The sequence below is a fragment of the Carettochelys insculpta genome, chromosome 11 (assembly GCF_033958435.1).
Source record: "Carettochelys insculpta isolate YL-2023 chromosome 11, ASM3395843v1, whole genome shotgun sequence".
Classification (NCBI taxonomy): Eukaryota; Metazoa; Chordata; order Testudines; family Carettochelyidae; genus Carettochelys; species Carettochelys insculpta.
In genome coordinates, this window is record NC_134147.1 from 47680613 (window position 1) to 47702603 (window position 21991).

General features: G+C 48.8%; 1 protein-coding gene across 12 annotated transcripts in view; it reads left to right on the forward strand.

The window, feature by feature from the left end:
* Positions 1 to 21241, forward strand: part of FHIT (fragile histidine triad diadenosine triphosphatase) — a 1117930-nt gene extending 1096689 nt beyond the window's left edge. For 11 of the 12 annotated variants that reach the window (XM_075005823.1, XM_075005820.1, XM_075005819.1 and 8 more), the window contains one exon: positions 20967 to 21241. In XM_075005823.1, the coding sequence (XP_074861924.1) occupies positions 20967 to 21188 (222 nt within the window). In that variant the 3' untranslated portion in view covers positions 21189 to 21241. Of the gene's footprint in view, positions 1 to 8812; positions 8923 to 20966 lie in introns of all 12 variants that reach the window. The other variant, XM_075005827.1, reaches the window with a different exon arrangement.
* The last annotated feature ends 750 nt before the right edge of the window (positions 21242 to 21991 follow it).

Consider the following 21991-nt stretch of genomic DNA (forward strand, 5'->3'; position numbering starts at 1 on the left):
CCTCCTCCTCCTCCTCCTCCTGCCGCGATGTCCCGGGGATGGCCTCCGGGGGGGGCCCCCTGGGTGCGGGGCTTGCCTCCGGGGCGGAGTCCGTCTGCAGGGCCTGCTGGGGCTTGTCAGCCGAGGTGTCAAGGGTGGCCGGAGGGGAGGAGGTGTGCCGGGAGCCCAGGATGTTCCTGAGCTCCCTGTAAAAGGGGCAAGTGATGGGGGCGGCCCCAGATCGGCTGGCCGCATCCCGGGCCCGGGCATAACGCTGCCGCAGCTCCTTCACCTTACTCCTCACATGATCAGGAGTGTGGGCAGGGTGACCCCGGGCAGCCAGGCCATCGGCCAGCCGAGCGAACGCATCCGCGTTCCGCCTCTTGCTCCCCATTACCTGGAGCACCTCCTCCTCGCTCCAGAGCCCCAGCAGGTCCCGCATCTCGGCCTCCGTCCAGGAGGGGCCCCGCTGCCGCTTCCCAGACTGGCTGGCCCTCTGGCTAGGCTGGCTGCCCTGGCTCCTCTTGGGGGGGGGTCCCCTGGGGGCGCTGGGGGGGCTGCTGGCTAGCCATCGCCGCTGGGTGGGTGGCTGAGGGTTGTGCAGGCTAGCCGCGTGTGCAGGCTGCAGCCTGCATGTTGCCTCAGCTTCCTGCAGAGTCAGGGAGGGGGAGGGGACCTTTAAGGGGCCGCTCCACGCGGCCACCAGTGAGCTGAGGGGCTGGAGAGAGCGTCTCTCAACCCCCCCAGCTGATGGCCGCCATGGAGGACCCGGCAATTTCGACGTTGCGGGACGCGGATCGTCTACACTGTCCCTACTTCGACGTTGAATGTCGAAGTAGGGCGCTATTCCTATCTCCTCATGAGGTTAGCGACTTCGACGTCTCGCCGCCTAACGTCGAAGTTAACTTCGAAATAGCGCCCGACGCGTGTAGCCGCGACGGGCGCTATTTCGAAGTTAGTGCCGCTACTTCGAAGTAGCGTGCTCGTGTAGACACAGCTTCTAAGTGCTTGCTGGGTACTCTGGCTCGGTGAGCGTTTGTACTCCAGGAGTGCAGCGCGCTTCTTTTCAATGACTGGAATCATCTCATCGGAGTTAGCTTCAAACCAGTTATTCGTGTTTCTAGCTCTTCTTCCAAACACCGACAAGGCTGTGTCATAAACTGTATCCCTCAGATGTTGCTATTTGGATGTCACATTGGCGCCCCCAGGGCCTCTGCACAGATTTTCCTGGAGGGTCTCTCTGAACTTTTCAGCTTTCTCCGAGTTTGCCGTCTTTGTGGCGTCAATGCGGGGCCTTCCAGCAGGTTCAGAGTGGTACAGCTTCTTGGGTCTCAGCTTGAGCTTGGAGCAAACTAGCGAATGATCTGTATCACAGTCAGCACTATGATAGCTGCGTGTCAGAAGGACGTTTCTGAAGTTATTACGCCTAGTGATGACCACGTCTAGTTGATGCCAGTGCTTCGAGCGTGGGTGTCTCCACGACACTCTGTGCTGTGGCTTCATTTGGAAGAATGTGTTTGTGATGCACAGATTGTGGTACGTGCACAGTTCAAGGAGCCGCGGTCCATTGTCATTCATTTTTCCCACACCGAAGTGTCCTAAGCAGGAAGGCCATGAGGCCCAATTAGCTCCAACTCTTGCACTGAAGTCACCCAAGATGTACAGTTGTTCACGAGCAGGTATTTGCGCTACAGCAGCACTAAGCATGTCATAGAACTTGTCTTTTACTTCTGGTGTGGCGTACAGGGTTGGAGCATAAGCGCTGATCAGGTGGACGGGACCGGCACAAGTTTGAAGCGTGATCCGAAGAAGTCTTTCTGATCCGCCCATGACTAATTCCACCATTTGTAGCAGGGTGTTTCTGACAGCAAAGCCAACACCATGCTGTCTGGGTTCTTCTTGGGCTTTACCCTGCCAGAAAAAGGTGTAGTCCTTTTCCTTTAGAGATCCCGAATCTGTGAGTCACGTCTCTTGCAGTGCAGCGATATCAACTCGGAGCCTCTTCAGTTCCTCGTTGATGACAGCGGTGTTTCGGGTGTCACTGATGGCCTGAAGATCTTCAGTCAAGCCAGTCAGCATGTTCCGCACATTCCAGCAAGCAAGCTTAAATTGTTGATGTTTCTCATTTCTTATTGATTTGCCTGGTGCCCAAATTTCAGTCACTTGTGAGGTTCAGGAACCTTAAGCCTCACGCACCCAGCGAGGCAGGTGAACTGTGGCGGGACAGTACCCTATTGGCTGGGGGCTGCCCAGCTTGAGGCGGGTGGTGACTGTCCAGTGAGATGCGAGGATCTCTCCCACCATCGAAGGCAACCCCTGGCGCTCGTTCTCTACGCCAATCCAGCAAGAGCTTATAACCGGTATCTCTTGCCTCCCGTGTTGACACAACGCTGTTCAGCGATGCCGGAGTACCTCTCCGGGCGTGAGCCTGGGCACTTATTATGGAGACTCTGGGCTGCCCAGACACCAGTGTCCCCCTCTCAGCTTTACTGATATAGTCCAAAGGAGAGGATAACCTCCACGTCTGGTACCAGCTCAGCTGCAGGAGTTGCCGGGACAGTGCCAGAAGTTGACACCGAACCACCTTCGGACTCCACTCTGGATTTTCTGTCAGGGTTTACTCCCTTAGCCTTTCTTCTTCCCAGGATAACCCACAAGGTAGTGGGGTGTGGAGAATGTGGTTAAGGATCCCACTACTACATACCTCCCTGTCACCACGAGTCACCATAGCTCCCTGCAGAGCAATGACCCCATATCCCTGGGACCCTCCTCCCCACCTTTCATGCCCCCCACCAGTTACCGTCACCATAGGACCCTCCCCAACCCACTACCCCCATCTGCTCCCATGTCCGCCCTCCTCACTGCACTGGCCCCTCTCCCCCCAGCTGCTCTCAGTGCCCCCAGGTCCACCTTCCACCATCGCTCTTCAGGCTCTTCTCTTCAGAGACTCCTTTTGCTGATAGTGCTGCCTTGCAGGGCACAGGTGGAACACCATACCTGAACAGGACAACAGACGCGGGGCTCCTCCCTCGGCGAACTCCCAGAGGCAAACTCCCTTCCCTGTTTGCTGCTGCCCCCTTTTCGCTGCTCACAGTGGTCGCTGAGAGCTCCCTTCTAATAGGGAGAGCTGCTAGCTGGTTAGGCCTGGGTCAAAGCCTTGCCTCCAGGCTAATCAGCCCTTGAAGGCTCACCTGGCAGGAAACTCCCCCAATACACACCTTGCAAACTGCTCCTCTCTGCACCACACAAACTCAGGCACACAGGCAGCTGATCAAACTGCCCTTCTCTGCAAAGTAACATAGCTGCCCAGACAGACAGACATTCACCCACCAGCTCACCACATGGCCCCCCAAATCCCACACTCACCCAAGCTCCTCTAGGACACTTTGCCCAGAGGCAAACTCCCTTCCCTGTTAGCTGCTGCCCTCTGTTCGCTGCTCAGCTGCACCCTGAGCCCCACCCAAAGCTACTAACTCTTCATCTGGCTACGGCTGTCCCCGGAGCCCCACAGATCTGGTGCGGTGCATACATACAGAGAGTGCAGAACTGGGCCTGGAAGCCATGCAATCTGGGCCAGCGCGCCGCAAGCAGCCTCTGTGGGTGCTGCCATCCTCACAGCCGTACAAGATGCCCCCAAACCACTTGCCCACCACTGACATCCCTTGATCTCGCCCCCCCTGCTCCTCATGCTGCAGCGGGTCCCTTAGCTCCCTCTAAAACTCCCCTCTCAAAACTCCCTCCTGTTCGCAACCACCCCAGTCGCAAGCTCCCTGGTCGCTTGCCAGCAGGGCTTTAGAGCTCTGGCCTACCTGAGAGAGCCCCTCCCTCTGATGACCGCTCAGCCAATCGGCACATAGCCTGAGCACATGGCCCAAAGGTGCTGTAGAGTGGCCAGAAGAACAGTACAGCAGACAGCCAGGCGCTGTGCCAACAACCACTGGCTCCAGCTATGCAGCAGCATCCAGACCTGTGCTGACTTTGGTAACCTCAGGGGAATGTACAAGAGGATCAAGAAGGCATTAGGACCCACCCAGAACAAGATGGCACCTCTGAAATCCAAATCTGGTGAAGTCATCACTGACAAAGCCAAACAGATGGAGCGCTGGGTTGAGCACTACTCCGAGCTGTACTCACGCGAGAACGTTGTGGTTGACGCAGCCCTCGATGCCATCGAGCTCCTACCAGTAATGGACGAACTGGATCAGGAACCGACTGTGGATGAACTGAAGAAAGCCATTGACAGCATTGCAGCAGGAAAGGCCCCTGGTCAGGATGGTATACCACCAGAGATAATCAAGTGTGCCACGGACACACTCCTGGAACCCCTACATGAGCTACTGTGCCTGTGCTGGAAAGAGGGTGAGGTTCCACAGAATATGCGCGACACTAACATTGTAACATTTTATAAGAACAAAGGAGACAGAAGTGACTGCAACAACTACCGTGGAATCTGCCTCCTAAGCGTCACTGGTAAACTGTTCGCTCGCGTCATCCTTGGCAGACTCCAGAAGATTGCTGAGAGGGTGTACCCCGAATTGCAGTGTGGATTCCGTGCAGAGAAGTCTACCGTTGACATGGTCTTCTCTCTAAGGCAGCTGCAGGAGAAGTGCAGGGAGCAGAGGAAGCCACTCTACATAGCCTTCATTGACCTGACCAAGGCCTTTGACTTGGTCAGCAGGGATGGTCTGTTCAAACTGGTCCACAAGATAGGCTGTCCTCCACGGTTACTCAAGATGATCCAGTCGTTCCACGAAGACATGAGAGGAACCATCCAATATGACGGCGCTTTATTGGATGCTTTCAGAATCAGGAGCAGCGTCAAACAAGGATGCATGCTTGCTCCGACACTGTTTGGGATCTTCTTCGCACTCCTCCTGAAGCACGCCTTTGGATCTTCAACAGAGGGCATCTTGCTGCACACAAGATCTGATGGGAAACTGTTTAATCTTGCAAGGCTGAAAGCTAAGTCTAAGGTGCGGGACGTCCTCATCAGAGACATGCTGTTTGCAGACAATGCTGCTGTAGTGTCTCACACAGAAGACCAGCTTCAAAAACTGCTGGATCAGTTCTCCAAAGCGTGCAAGGACTTTGGACTTACCATCAGCCTAAAGAAGACAAACGTACTCGGTCAAGATGTTGCTGAATCCCCATCAATCAGCATCAACAACTATACGTTAGAGGTCATCCACGAGTTCGTTTACCTCGGTTCCACCATCACTGACACCCTGTCGTTGGACACTGAGCTAAATAGGAGGATTGGAAAAGCGGCCACAACTCTGTCCAGACTCAGCAAGAGAGTGTGGAATAACAACAAGCTGTATACTCACACCAAAATGCAAGTCTACAGAGCCTGCATCCTCAGCACCCTCCTTTATGGCAGCAAGACTTGGACCCTGTATGCCCAACAAGAAAAGAGGCTGAATGTCTTCCACTTGCACTGCCTCAGGCGCATCCTTGGAATATCATGGAAGGACAGAGTGATCAACGCCGTCCTCGAGCAAGCTGGAATCCCGACCATGCACACCCTCCTCAGGCAGCGTCAGCTCCGCTGGCTTGGCCACATCCACAGGATGAATGATGGAAGGATTCCAAAAGACATCCTGTATGGTGAGCTAGCCTCTGGCAAAAGACCTCCCGGATGCCCCCAGTTGCGCTACAAAGATGTCTGCAAGAGAGACCTCAGAGAGGTAGACATCGAGCTAGACAACTGGGAAGAACTAGCAGACAACCGCGGCAGATGGAGGCAGGGGTTACACAAGGGCCTTCAGAAGGGCGAGATGAGGATCAGACAGCTAGCAGAGGAGAAGCGAGCACACAGAGAGCACAATAAGGACTTGCCAGACACCCACCACATCTGCAAGAGATGCAGCAAGGACTGTCACTCTCGTGTGGGTCTTCATAGTCACAGTAGACGCTGTAAATGAAGCCCTCAATTGAAACTATAAAGGGCGCGATTCATAGTCTTTGCAGTCTGAAGGATGCCTACTACTACTAGTCCTCGCCTTCACAGTCTCCTCTGGCTAGGAGTTCCACAGGTTAACTATGCGCTGAGCGAAGAAGAGCTTTCTTTTATTAGTTTTAAACCTGCTACCCATTAATTTCACTTGGTGTCCTCTAGTTCTTGTATTATGGGCACAAGTAAATAACTTCTCCTTATTCACCCTCTCCACACCTGTCATAATTTTATATACCTCTATCATGTCCCCCATCAGTCTCCTCTTTTCTAAACTGAAAAGTCCCAATCTTTTTAGCCTCTCCTCATACGGGACCTGTTCCAAGCCCCTAATCATTCTAGTTGCCCTTTTCTGAACCTTTTCCAATGCCAGGATACCTTTTTTTAGGTGAGACCACATTTGTACACAGTATTCAAGATGTGGGCGTACCATAGATTTATATAGGGGCAGTATGCTTGTCTTATTTTCTACCCCTTTTTTAATAATCTAAGTATACTATATCCACAGGATCTCCCCGTCTGCATGTTTGTTAACCCCTTCAAAGAACAGATTCGTAAGACATGATTTCCCTCTGCAGAAACCAGGTTGTCTTTTGCCAATCAAATTATGTTCTTCTCGTGCCTGACAATTATATTCTTTACCATTGTTCCAACTAATTTGCCCAGAACTGATGTTAGACTTACCCGTCTGTAATTGCCAGGGTCACCTCTACAGCCCTTTTTAAATATTGGCGTCACATTAGCTATCTTATTGGTGTCACATTAGCCATGGGAAGAGAGAAAAGGATGCTGCTCAGGCATTCTGACAGTGGGAGCAGGAGGTGGAGGGGGCATGACACAAAAGGAACTGTGGAGGGGGAAGGCCTAAGGTGTGGGAAGGAGATACCAAGAGGAAATGGGCTTTGCACCATTTGCACCATTAGTAGATTTGCAGGGGCTTAAGACTGAGAGTAGTTGTCTCAGATGTTCTCTCCAGGCTCTGGGTAATTATCCTCTGTGAAATCACAATTGGTACTCTTACAACCCCAGACACATTTGCAGTCCACCATCGGAAGAGGCAGTGTTCTGGTTATTGGTATTTGTTTAAAGACATTCAGGGTTCTCTGCAATGCAAGTGCTGGAGGCAGAAAGTATTAGGCTGGCAACATAAGCAATGTACCTTCCTTTGGTTTTTACACCTTTCTCTCTAATCCTGTAAAATTGTTATGAGACGGATTTATAACATACCTCCAACTCATGTAAAAATGAAATTTAGTCCTCTGCCAGTGGAACCGTAACACAGTTTAATTTGCCCACAGCTATTGTATCGTATCTGCCTTGGTATGGCAGGAAACAGCTGAATGTGAAATCCGTGCAGCAGAATGTAACCCTGCATAGAACTTCAGTTGGCAGAAGAATTCTGAGCAGGAGAAACAGATCACAAGTAAAAGCATTTGTGGGTTGGATATATGCTAATAACCCTAGTCTATTGCTAAACACACTACATAAGGCAATGCAGATTGCTTGGCAAATGTAACATTGTTTTCATCTCTGTTCTTAACTGCCTCATTTTCTGAAACAAAGTTTGTTCGTGAAAAAGAGGCACAAATTCATTATTTTCTGCAACTGTCTGGGACGACGACAACAAAGGTGAAATTCTAATGTTCTCCTAATATGCTCTGCACGGCATTCTGTACCTAGCCCTGCTACAAACCCACAATACTTTGGAGCTAAAGTAAGGATTTAATGTGAATGTTTATGATTTGTCTTCCAGCTTCAGTAATAATAGTCTTTGTACGTGGAGTGGGAACTGGTTTCTGTTTCTGAGGCTACAGATGTGTGAAAAAGCACTAAAATGATCTTTTACCACTGGGTAGGACCGTGTCTCTGCCGTTGATGAGTCCAAGACGGTGTTTCAAATTGCCACCCCAGTAATAACAGCACTGAGCACTCACTGCGCAGTACACAGCACTGTGTATTATGCATCTATGCCAAGCCCTATGCAATGGATAAATAATTCACATGTGTACAATTGTTCCCGTTCAGACAGGCAACTGAAAAAGCATGGTTAAAGGACGTATCAGAGGGATAGCCGGATGAGTCCATGTCCGCAAAAACAGAGAGAAGTCCTGTGGCACCTCAAAGACTAACAGATATTTTGGAGTATAAGCTTTTGCTGGCAAAGACCTGCTTCGTCAGGTGCAATGATTCTGCATCTGACGAAGCGGGTCTTTGCCCATGAAAGCTTATGCTCCAAAATATCCATTAGTCTGTAAGGTGCCACAGGACTTCTCATTGTTTTGTCATTGGTTAAAGGAAAGAAGTGGTCCTGTATCTGGGATAGGGTGTGTGTGTCCCACTCTTGCTATGGAGAAGGTGGGCAAAGGAGAAGTAGTAGCTGTATTGACAAGTATCTGACTAAAACCATGGGTCCTCTACAGAATGTTGACAGCTGGGCTTCTTTCATGCAGAAAGGTTGGGGCCAGGGCTGGGCCTGCCCACATCTCAAAGCAAGAACCAGGGGGACATTTAGCATCAAATTCTTATCAAATGTTGTAGTGCTGCTGCCAGCTCAGCTCCCCGAAGAACACTTCCCTCTCATCCAAATCCACCACTTAGCCCCACACCCACTGGCAGTATGTTAATTACCCTGTTCCGCACCTGCTGCTCCTAAGAGAGTTAGTTAATACCTGCTCTTCCCCTTACGAATAAACCTCATGCCCCGTGCTCCCTCCATTCAGAATCCATCAGCCTTCCCCGCTTACATCCACCCCAGTTTCTCCCAACCCCACTGATACCATTGAGTGTGGTGTAGCCAGACGCTCCCAGTCACAGGGCAGCTGGACAGGGGAAGCATGGAGAGACCGCTAACTAATTCCATCCTTTGTATTGCCTAAAAAGCTGGAACACCACGACAAAGGAGAAGAGGACTCCCCGGCCAAGTGGAGGTCTGAGGATGAGATGGCAGCAGAAGCAGCGAGCCTTAAGAAATATTTCCAGTAAAATCCGAGGTAAAGTTTCCTAAGCAATGGTACAGCTTGATTGATACAGCACCCTAAATGGGCCTCTTGGGTATGACTACGCTGCAGAAAACATTTCATGGCGCTAAGTCTCAGAGCCTGGCTGGGCTGACGCAGGGCTCAGGCAGTGGAGTTGCAAAACTGCAGCAGAGCCTTTCAGACTTGGGCTGCATCTCAGCCTCTGAGACCTCTTGAGTGGGGAAGGTCTCCGAGCCCACAGAGCCTGCATGTCTGCATCGACATGTTCAGCCTCACGAGCCTGAGGCAGCTGGCTAGGGCTGTGAGACTTGCGCCATAGGGTTGTGGAAGGAGGGGGTGGTTTGTTTTGTGCAGTGTAGATCCTGCCCTAGCTAGTTTACAACCAAGGCTAAAATGGCGGTAGCAGGAGTACAAGGGTCACAAGAGCAAAGCCATGCAGCTTCTTAGGTCTGTTGTGTCCATACGTTGTGGCACCAAAGGAATATGTTGCTTCCAGGAAACTCCTCCAACACATCAGCACCAGCTCGGAGATGTGCCCAGCAAGCAACACCCAGAAAGCATGACCTTGCTCATTGAAAGGGGTGTAATTTGCTTACAGCTTCCACCCAGTTGGGTCTGGCAGGGCCCAGCTTTCCTTTATATTTACAGCAGGACATAGTCTCCATGTACATGGAGTAACTTGTAAATGTTCACTGTTTTTAAGAGACCATTGTATGTCCTAGCGCTAGCCCCACAACAGAGCCGGCGAGCAAGGGCTGTTTTAACACAGTGGTTCAGTTTCACTCTTAAAGTAAACCTGCTGGGAAGTTGCATGTTGTGCTACATTTTCCACTGGCCCCAAGAGGAGGAACAGTTTGAAGGGCAGGGGAAAATAAAAAATAGCTTGGCAAGTGTTAGCATGTGGTACTTATCGAAACTGAGATATTGTGTTCCAGTACCTAGAGTCCCAGACAGGGGATCCGTCCAGTTGAAGTGGATTGTCCCCCTGGGGCCAATCTGCGTTACATGAGGATGTACAGCTCTGTGATAGCTCCGCAAGTTTCCTCTTCCCTTCCCCGTAAGTCATTAGTATCAGCCAGCATGCTTGTGTCTGACTGTTTCGTACTTTGGCTCCCAGGGAGCAGGCAGCCCATAAATCTACCTGCCTTGCGGCTGTGACTTGCTATTTGCAGCCCAGCTTGGGAAATCTCTGCCTTAGACTCCACAGGTCATTCAGCTAATGTGCAAGGCCGTAAGTTCTGATTGTCAGGTTTCTTAGCCATTTTGTGTCAGTGGTTTTCAATCCTCAGCTCCTCTTCTGTGGGAACCTTTCCTGGCTCATCGCTCATTTATCACAGCAGAACGCTGCAATTAGGAAGTGTCTGAGTTGGGCAGAAGGGAGGTACCTTTCCATGCCGCACGTATCTGCACAACTGTGCAAGAGCAAGAGGTTCTGTTTCGATAGGTACTTACCTCATTGCAGCATCCGCGCAGACTGGACATTGCCATACTTTGTAAAGATGGCGATTGGGCCCTTCTCCTTCCCAACACGGGCTCTTTCCATGCTGTATACCTTGTAAGGGTTCTCCCAGTCTAATTGGAAATGAAAGATTCTCACCGGGATTTTCAAAGGTGTCTCTCTGAATCAGGCCTGCTAATGATGAGGGAAACTGCCCTGAGGCCTAGCAATTCAAAAGGGCCCAGGGTTTCCAGGCACTGTCATCTCTACTGCAGTAGCAGTCAGATCTCTGGACCCTTTAAATCGTCACCAGAGTGCTGCATGGTGGCTCTGATGGCTGCCTGGAGCGGGAGAGGCCTGGCACAGCATGCTTCAGGCAGCAGTAAGGGCTAGCTGCCCCTACAACTTCTGAGAGCACAAATCTGCCCCCTGCCACCTTGCCCAGGGTTCAGAGAAGGGGTCAGTAAGTCTGTCTGTGCCCTCACTGTGAATCCGGTGTCCACATGCCATTAGAATTCAGTGACAATTTGGTACCTAACTAATAGTCCTTTGCGTGCCAGTCAAATGAAGAAATCCGTAGATTCCAAGTCCAGAAGGGAGCACTCAGACCAGCAAGTCTGACCTCCTGTATGACACATGCCAGAGAATGTCCCCAAAATAATTGCTAGAGCAGAGCTTTTAGTAAACAGCTAGACTTAGTCTCAGGTTTGTCAGTGATGTAGGCCACCAGAAAGCTGTGGGTTGTTCCAAAAGTTAATTAATTTCACCCTTAAAAATGTACATCCCCTCTTTCTGATCTCAATTTTCCATCTTAAATTTCTAGCCATTGTTTCATGTTATACCTCTCTCTGATAGCCTGAAGAGAACATTGTTAAATATCTATTCCCCACGTAGATACGTGCAGCTATGGTCAAGTCACCCTTTAACATTCTCTTTGTTACTCTAAAAACATTGAGATCTTTGAATTCGTCACTATGAGGCAGGTTCTCTAAGACTTTAACATTCACATAGCTCTCCTTTGAACCCTGTCTACTTGGTTGGAATACGACGCCCTATTCAAGAAGGACGCCATTACTGGTTGGAGCAGTGCCATATAAGCCGTGTCTACATGTGCACGCTACTTCGAAGTAGCGGCACTAACTTCGAAATAGTGCCCGTCACGGCTACACGCGCCGGGCGCTATTTCGAAGTTAACTTCGACGTTAGGCGGCGAGACGTCGAAGTCGCTAACCCCATGAGGGGGTAGGAATAGCGCCCTACTTCGACGTTCAACGTCGAAGTAGGGACCGTGTAGTCGTTGCGCGTCCTGCAACTTCGAAATAGTGGGGTCCGCCATGGCGACCATCAGCTGAGGGGTTGAGAGACGCTCTCTCTCGAGCCCCTGCGGGGCTCTGTGGTCACCGTGGGCAGCAGCCCTTCTCCCAGGGCTTCTGGCTGCTGCTGCAGCAGCTGGGGAAACATGCTGCAGGCACAGGGTCTGCAACCAGTTGTCAGCTCTGTGTATTTTGTGTTGTTTAGTGCAACTGTGTCTGGGAGGGGCCCTTTAAGGGAGTGGCTTGCTGTTGAGTCCGCCCTGTGACCCTGTCTGCAGCTGTGCCTGGCACCCTTATTTCGATGTGTGCTACTTTGGCGTGTAGACGTTCCCTCGCAGCGCCTATTTCGATGTGGTGCCGTGCAACGTCGAAGTTGAACATCGACGTTGCCAGCCCTGGAGGACGTGTAGACATTACTCATCGAAATAGCCTATTTCGATGTAGGCTTCACGTGTAGACGTAGCCATAGAGGGATAAAACACGCTCTCAGCTCCTGCTCAAGATCTCACGTGTTTGACACCAAAATGTGATCCTGGGGTGCATAAAGTCACTTTGGGAATTCATGTTCAGCTGATTAGCCACTCTCCCTCCCTGGTGACTCCCAAATCATTTTCAGAGTTGCTGCTTCCCAGGATAAATTCCCCATCTTGTAAGGGTGACCTACATTCTTTTATCTATATGTATATTTTTTACTTTTTGCTGTAATAAAACACACATGGTTTGCTTGTGCCCAATTTAACATTCATTCCTGATTGCTCTGTATCGGTGACCTGTCCCATTCGTTACTTACCAATACTTATTTTATGTTTTCTTCTAGGTCATTGATAAACATGTTAAACAGTGTAGGGACAAGAACCAATCCCTGTGGGACCCCACTGGATATTCAACTGCTTGATGACAGTTTCCCCCTTGATTTTAAGTTCATACAGACTCATTGTGATCACACACTCTGACCTGGACGTAACAGCCCACAGAACCTCAGCCATCCACTTGTGTAATAGGCTCACCGCCTCTGGCTGAGTTTCTGAAGTACTCAAATATTGATTTAAAGACAGAAATATACAGAGAAGCCACCACTGACTGTAAGACCCATGCCGATCTGACCCAGGGGAAAATGTCTTCCCAACCCCAAATATCCCTATCAGTTAGACCTTAGCATGTAGGCAAGACCCTCTAGCCAGATATCTGGAAAAGAATTCACAGTTGTATCTCAGAGTCTCTCCAGCCAGTTTCCCACCTCTGGATATCGGAGATATTTGCTAATTGTAGTCACTGAGGGGCCATACATCATTGTAGGCAATCTCATCATACCATCCATGCCAGACATTTTTCAAGCTCAGTCTTGTAATAAGTTAGGGGGTTTTGGCCCCTTGTATACCTTCTGGAAGTCTGTTCCACAACCTCATTCCTGTGATGGTTAGAAAACTTTGTATATTTTTAAACCTAGACTTACCAATGACCAGTGTATATCCATTTGTTCTTGTGCCGACATTGACCCTTACTTTAAATAACCCCTTCCTACCTGGTGTTTATCCCTCTGATGCATTTATAGAGAGCAATCATATTTTCCTTCAGCCTTCATTTGTTAGGCTAAACAATCTAACCTCCTTAAGTCTCCTCTTGTTAGCTAGATTCCACGATTTATCAGTTAGCCAGTTTTTAATCCCTTTAATGTGCACCAAAGTAATTTTACATAATTCTAGGTAATTTTTGTTAAATCAAAATGTCAAGTGATGCACGTTACAGAAGTCTAAGGATATTGCATCAGTACTCTTACCTTTATCAACCAAATTTGTAATCTCCTCAGTAATGGTACCAAGTGAATTTTTCTGAAGTTATTTTCCACGTTGACTTATATTAGTTATATTACCCTCCTTCACTTGTCCATTAATCAAGTCCCATATCAGCTGCTCTATCATCTTGCTTGGGATCAATGTCAGGCTGATGTCTGATTACACAGTGTGAGATTACCTGTCTCATCCCATTTACCCTTTTTTTTAAAAATGTGCATAATACTAGCTTTCTTCCAGTCTTCTGGAATGCCAAGGTTCATTGAAAATCAACCTTAACTGTCCAGGATGTTTCAGTCCAGGCAGCATGTCACTCAACCTGACAGTCCCTGTGATCACACAGCTCTTATTCCTATGCATTATAAATAGGCGTGTAAGGAGGTAGTTGTTACTTGTTCCCTAGTGTCCCTATGTCCAGTAGTGAAGTGCAGAAATGTAAAACCCTACACTGCATAGATGACAAGAGCCAACACTGTAAACAGATCCATGCCACTGGCTTTCTCCACATATGTATGTAAGTCAATGAGTTTCTGCATGGGAGCTAAGTCAATAGCCTAGGTAAGCCCATTCTGCTATCAGGGTCCATTCTTTTCCAAGTCTGGATTCCAAGTCTGACATTATTTGTCAACAATGTCTTTGTCTCAAGGAGATGTTGCCCAGCTCAAGGCGGTGCTTTTTAGCCTATGATTGCAAACACAGAGCTATCATGGTCAGATTCTTCTCCCTGGACGTGTTTTTTCTTCTGATGCTAAAACACTTTGAATGCAACAAAAAATGCACATCCTCTGAAGATTTCTTCAGTTGCTTACTCCCTTGACCCCACTTCTAGCAGTAGGAAGATTGAAAACTCCTGGTCAATTAACAGGGTTCCTGCAATTTTCCTTCGGTTCTATTTTTGTTTTTCAACTCAGCAGAGTCTGCCTTATCCTGGAAAATCAAAGTTCACCTGCATCCGACTTTGACTGAGATTTGAAGATGGCCCAGGGGATAGTAAAAAAACCCCCGCTGACTGTAGTAATCCTGGAGGTTAGGAGCTGTGGTGGCGTAGGCCTCCTGCCCCATTGTGCTGCTTAAGTGCCCGGCTATGAAGAGAAATGTCGTTTCCTCAGATTTGCTCATTTTGTCCACTCTGAGTGAACGCACTCAGTTGCTTGACTGCTCTGGTGCTTAAAGTTAGGTTCCTACTTATGCACATTGCAGAATCAGATTCCGGTGTTCAAGTAAAATGGTCAATACTGTGCCTAGTTTTGAATTGCTGAAAAATACTGACACTATTTATCTAATTCACCCCTTCTCCAGGGCTTACACCTCATTTTCAGAGCTTTTGATAACTTCTTACTGTTGTGTAACTACAGCAGGGAGGTTTATCTTTGCAACTTCACAAGTAGCCCCTTCAGTCAAAGCCAAAGTGATCCTTCATTTCCATTAGGGCATGACCAGTATGTGTCCTGCAGGGAGCATCTCAGACAGGGAAGCTCCTTTTCTACCTGCCTATCCTGAGCCAGACTGCCCTGACTGGCTCCAGAACCCTCATCGGGACCCAGCACATCTCTGCTCTCCACCTGCAATGGGGCAGGGGTAGGAAGCAGGTCATAGCTTTTGTCTTTGTTCATTTCATTTAAAGTATCCCTGTGGCCTAAAGCAGGTTGGACTTTAAGCTCTCAGAATTTCTCTATCTGCCTGAAATTTTACTTGGCCTTTTGTCATTGCACCAGCTGTAATGGCAACTCAGTGTTGAGCATAGAAGAGTCAGATACTGTATTTGATTGGCTGTGCAGTCTGTGGGAGGGTGTTGTCTTTCTCCCCTGGAATTGCCACCACAGCTTAAACTAGAGACATCGCCTTCACTGATGCCTTGCAACACTTCTTGCATGCCTGGAATCTGCTGCCTGCCAATTTCTTGCCCCTCCTAAGCACTTGTCTATACCCACAATGCTGGGCCCTGCCATGTTGACCCAATGGTCTCAGGTTAATTGGTCAATTGTAATTCTTATTTAAGGGTGCAATAGGTTGGCAAAATGAGAGATTATGTTGTAGTTCAAGCCTCAAAATACTCAAGGGTGATTTCTCTTTTCTCTCATTAATGCTTTCTAGGGTCAGCACTTGCAGGCGTCTTTAGGTCAAGGATGACTAAAATCTCTGCTGACGGCCTCCTTTTCTATGAGAAAGCAAGAGAAATAGCATCTGAATATAACAGAAAGCTCTTAATTCTCTGCCTGCTGCATCTGCCCAGTGCTCCTCCACCTCTGCCATGCTTTGCCAGAGGCATACGACCATGCACCTGAACATTAGACCCCTGGCTAACAGAAATATCCGGGAGGTTGTTTTACCTTTTCCAACTGTGTGGTGTTCTAGTAGGAATGAGAAGATGATATGTAGTTAGAGAAGATGAGAAGACACTTGTTCATTTTCCCATGCAGTCCTCTACAATAGATGAAATGACAAGGGAGTTCTCTTTATAGGCCATCACTGTTATATATGTGCTCCCTGCTTCTTTCATGTGTTTCTCCCCATTTCATTGTACTCCTAGCTCCTCAGGACAAAGACCTACCCCCACCCCTGCTTGAGCTGTCACTGACAGAATACTTACGACCTCACTCCAGTAACGATTCAGTTCACAAGAAACTGCAAGTAGCTTAGGAGAGGACAGAAATTTAAAACAAGGGGATTGCCCTTTCAAACGTTGAGCTGAGCTGGTTGAGCTAGCCTTGTTGGCCGCACATGGTGCCACTCACTGGCCCGCTAGTCACTGAAGCTGAAGTTCCCCTCTGTGCAGGGAAGCATCACAAGGTCAATGCTGCTCTCCCTTCCCTTACATGGGACTTCAGTGGACCACAGTCCTGGTGCTGATCACTTGCACAGGGTGAATTTCCCTGTGTCTGGAAAAGAGGGTCCGTGGCCTTTGAAGCATGGCTCCTTGGGATGTCTGTCATTTCGGTACACATAGTTCTGTGGAACACCCTCCATTTATACAGAGGTCCCTGCTGCTCCTCAGCCTCCCCACTCTGCCTTATTTGATAGTGCCATGGAAGGTGAACCAAGCTGGTGTGCAATGGCACCAGGCCGTGTTAAAATTCAGCCATGTAAAGAATCAGATTCACAAGTCTTTCAGCACCCTAAATGAGGTGAAGTCCTCCAACATCTCCACCTCTGGGGCCAGTTAAAAAAAGGATCCATGAAACATAAAAGGGAATGACTTTAATAGAAAAGAGGCTTTTTTAAAAAAGTCAATGCTTAAGATCACAGCAGCTGCTGCACATTTGCTTAAAATGACCCTAGCTTGGGATAGGTGGCAGCCAATCCCATCCTAGTACCAACCACCAAGTGAGCAGCTATTTATCTCACTCGTGTGCAGACAGGACGCAAAAGTGCTGTTCCCTAGAGATAACAAGCAGTCCTGGAGCACCTTAAAGACCAACACGTGTATTAGGTCAATAAACGTGTTAGTCTTTAAGGTGGTAGAGGACTGATTGTTAGTTGCGAAGCTACAGACTAACATGGCAATGCCTCCAGAACTTCTTTAGAGAGCAATTCTTAACCCGGTTTTACATTTTAGGCTCTGTTGGCAGATGTCTCCCCCCAGGTTTCTAACAGTCACAGGAATCAGGAGGTTTGTTAGTACGATAAATGCTTTGATGTGCTTGTGTTGCCTGAATTAGTTTTAATTGTTTAAACACCGGACTATTTTGTGTGTCATGCCCAAGGCAGCATTCTCTTTCAAATATCTCCAAGTAATGCCTCCTTCCCGCTGGAAACTCCTCTCACTGCCCCCTCCCTGGCACTGCCCACAGGGGGTTGGTCTTTGCAGTCAGAGAGCGAGAAAAAGAGAAGAAAATTCTTCTTCCTTCTCTCCTTCTTCCCCAGGAGGGAGGAGGTGGCTCTGAAGGTGGAATGGCTCAGAGAGAGCGCTGGTGGAGTTTGGAGCCTGCTGTCAGTTCCTCCAGACCCCGTTCTCAGCTGGGTGACGCTGGGCCCTTTGTGAGCAAACTGCTGCAGCCCACCTTTACCTCCTTAATAGCCTCCTGATGGAGCCACGTAGAGAACAGCTGGGCTCTTTAAAGAGCCAGAGGGAACCAGGGAGTGGGAAGAGGACACTGCTGCAGAGATTTAGGACAACAGGAGATGCCCGACCCCAGGGAGGCTGGGGTTGGACCTGGAAGCCAGAATTCTGGCTGAGAGCTGGAGGGCAACGGAGGAGGTTTCCCTGCTGGATGCCCAAAGCCAGAGAATAGACAGCTTCCAATGAGTAGGGGACCCTCTGCAGGGGAAGAGGGGCTCAAGGCTTGGGAGTGACAGCCAGAAGAGGACTCCATGGAGAAGGGGCTGGCGTGGCTGCACACTGAAGAGCATGATGAGCATGAAGAAGGGTCCGCGGCTGGGCAGATGATGCTGTGGTGAACATGTGGGGCTGACAGATGGCTTTAAGAGTTGTCTGGGTTGTTTATAAACCCATACCTCAAGGAGTGGCATTACTGGGCACCAGAAACTCTCCAGGAGGGTTAGTGACATACGGAGCATTGGTGTGGGGAAACTGAGGCAGTGTTCTTGCACCTCTGGCTCTAAGAAGACACTCAATAGGTGGCTGCTTTGGTGCAATGGGTGTCACTCCATCAACCCCCACCCCCCGAGCTGTGCCCAGGAACTGCTGCTGACACTCTGGCCCTGTAGCAAAGGCAGCTTCATCCGTGACTGGAATCAGGGCAGCCTATTGTTTACTCTTCCTGCTCCCACAGCCTCTCTTCCTGTCAGCACTGAGCTCCCCGGGGCCCTTTCCTCAGCTTGCTCAACAAGGCAATAGTCTCACTGGCCCCATAAACCCCCACTTTCCAAGCTCCACACTGCAAAGCTGGGGAGGTGGGGCCCATCTCCAGCCAGGGCCCGGGCACGGTGTTTCTCCGCTGTCCCCATCCCAGCCACTTCACCAGGCTGTTTGGCCATGGGGTCTGCCTTCAACCAAGTGCCCACCCCATTGCAGTCTTCCACACTGGGCAGAATGCTGATCCCCCAGGCAGCAGCAGGCCTCTTCCCTGGAGTGGGACAAGCCAGGGCCCCCTGAGGAGGAAGAAATTCAGGCAGGCTGAGAGCTCATGTTGGAACTACTTTAACCCTGTGGCACTAACCACACTGCATCATGAGAACTGACTGTGTACTCAGGCAATGTCTGCCCATAATTGCTGCTCAGCCCCCCCCCCGCCATTTTACTAATCAGCTATAGATTTCTGCACACTCCAGCCTTCAGTGCCATAAATTATACCCCACACCTGGCAGCCTCTAACCATCATTCATCAGAAATCAGGATCTGAGTGTTTGCTTGTCCGTGGGCAACCATTATGTTCTATGAGGTTGAACCTACATGCCTAAGGAGCTAGGTGTCATGACAGTCACCTGGAGACACACCATCATACGGGTCTGTTGCTAGACAGGAGTGCACCCTGCCCAGTGCACACGTTTGTGCTGGACGTTATTTAGACTAGTTGGGAAGGCTAAAAAGAAGAATGTGTCATTCACAGGCTCTGTTCATCCCCAGAATTAGTTATTTTGCAATAAGGAAGAAGTAAATATTAAGTAATCCTTTTTCATTTCAACCGAATGCAAGTTAATATCACTAGAAGCTGCCTAGACAAACACAACCTGGTCTGCAAGAGTGTCACCGAAGTGTAAAAACTTTGTCTAGCATCTCTGCAAGTCTCTCTCACATGGAAGCTGCAGCTACAAGAGCAATGCAATTACAGTGCCTCCTAATGAACCATGTAATGCCTAAGGGAAAAGGTTTCCCCAGAAGTGTGATGTGTTCTTGTATAATGTGCCTGCTGCAAAAGCAATGCTGACTCGGGCTCTAGTCTGGGCACATCAGTAATTTCTCTCCCTGCAGACCGGCGAACACGATGCAGCAGTGAGGGGCAGCAGTCAGTCTTCAGTGAAATTCTCCCCAGTGCAGGGGCAGCCTGAAAGCGTACGTACTACCGCTGTCCTAATCTGAAGGCTTGAGTGGTGCAGAAAATGACTGTTATCGCTGCGTAAGTGCGAACTTCATCCACAGGCCCTCCTAGGGTTGTCCATTTTTACTCAGCTTGGCAGGGTACCTTGAAGGCCACAAGTTAGCACCTGGGTCCTCTGCTCAGAGCTGCAGCAAATACATCAGAGAGAGAGAGAGGCAGGTGCAGATAATGGCACTATACAAAGTATTACTTTTATTCGCGGTAAGAGAGGAAACTTAAAGGTCAAATGCTCCATTCACACAAGAGAGCTTTGTCCTGGTTGCACTGGTTTTCTGCTGGGTTAATCAGCAGGAGGGGGCAACGGCACAACTTAAGGAATGGAGCATCCCGGGCTGCGGATGTAAACAGAAGGAGAAGTGCAGGGCAATGGTGGAATTTTGGAGAAGACAGATGAAAGGAGGCATCAGACTTCAGATCGTCACCTGTGCCAAAAAGGGCCTGGGCTCGGATCCCTGCAGACTCGCCCAGGTTGTGAGGTGCAAGATAGCCGCTGTGCTTAGTCCGTGTCTCTGTGAAGCAGATTCACAAGTAACTTACAGGCTGCCGTGTAACTGTCAGTCAATGGGAGGCACACAATGCAGACACTGGTTCTCAAAACACCCCATAGAGGGGAAATGCGTTTCAGGGAGAAGAGACAACCAAATACGTGGGTGGGCAGGGGACAATGCCTCCATCTCAGAGCTGGGAAACAAGTTTCAGTGACAAGCTCTCCTCTAGCAGTTGGGTCACACATTTGAGCTTAACAAGATGACTCTAACTGAGTGTTGATGCCAGCTCCAAAAAGCTGAAAATGATGGTGTGAAAACACTGAGCAAAATGAAACGCCTGGTGCTTCACTATTAACAAAGAGTTCTTACAGTACCTGCTGTGGACACAGCATAATGGAGACAGCCAAAACGGCCACCTTAACATGATCTTCCAGTTTACAGGACCCCAATGTGAATTTCAGTGCCTGACTCGTGAAGATGTCAGGGTAGCGATAGCCATTCGGGGGAACAGACATGGGGAAAAGGAGTCACACTGAACACATGGGCTAAAATTTGTCCTTCTCGTTTGTCCCATCGACAGTCACCAGCACAATTTTGTGCCCACGGAAGGCCTGGCAATTGCATTCACAACTGCAAAACTGTTTATACCTCTTACCTTTTGCATGCAAAATAGTCCAGATCTGAAGAAGTGGGTCTGCCCCACGAAAGCTCATCACCTAATATGTTATTTTGTTAGTCTTTAAAGTGCTTTTGTTTTGCTGCAATAGGTTTTAAAGTACCACTCTACCATTGTTGTTCTCCCCCCAAATCCTAGCTGCTGCTCTGTGAACTGCAGTATGCTGTAGCTGCGTTTAACCCAGACTGTTTCATTTTCTCCATCATAGTAACTGGTTTCCCTTGTACAGAGCTAATGAGTATCTAGTCAATGAACAATTAACAAACTCATTTTATCGCACTACGACAGATCAAAAATGTTATTGCATTTAGCTTAATGTCTGGTGGCAATTTTAACGGTCAATATTTTTCAGGTGCAGCAGAATCTGGAACAAATCCTGAAGCATGAGAAAACCAAACAAGGTCTCATTCTCCTGTGCTCTGTGGCATTGGATCGGCAGCTACCCAGATTGTACCACATTTTAAAACCCTGGATGCTTCCACAAACCCCCTGGGGATTAGTGTGTTCAACTGCGGCCGAGATGATTGACCTTGGATTCAAAACAACCTTTTGCGGAGTGGCTCATATTTTATGACTGATGTACTTGGGAGTGAACCTTGTAAACCTGGCCCTTGGAGTAAACTGAAATTAAATATTAGCAATATTTGTCTGGTGTGTCGTGTTACATTTATGTGGATTAGGGCTGTCTGTTATTGTATAGCAGCATGACTAATTGCACAATTAATTGCAATTAATTTTTTTAATCGCTTGACAGCCCTAATCTGGATACATTCCAAAGCCTTTGCTCCATGTTGTACCTAATGATGTTCTGTTTGTCAGGAAGTGTCACTCAACCATTGCCCTGTGCATCACAGAAACCAAAGCTCTGTTATAACTGTGGTAAGCCTGGCGAGCTACTGTTTTTGCTAGATATGTGAAAAAGCACTGTGTTACCGTCCAACGCGTACATTCCTCTCCTGCTTTGAATATGTCGGTACAATGTTGTGGGGGCTTAACAGTGTGTTACACTTTAGGAACTTACTAAAAAATGTGAAAACAAAGAGTCTGGTGGCACTTTAAGAACTAATAAATTTATTAGGGCATCGGATGCTTGTGAGGTATTGAGGATGGTCAGGTCTAGGAAAGGTTTGTTGCTTTCAACAAAAATTGTTAACTTTGTTTGGTGGGTATCTGCTCCACATATTGTTTTAGTAACAACAATCACCTGCAGAGCAACTGAGACGTGTCTGCAGTTGGTTAGCTGGTTATTGCTAGTGCATCACAGAGAATGTGTGGAAGATAGTCAGGGAAATGGACATACCATATACTGGCAAGAGCTCTGAACAGAATTCCTGAGTTGTGGCACTCTTGGACTTTGGGTAAGTTTTGCAGCTCAGA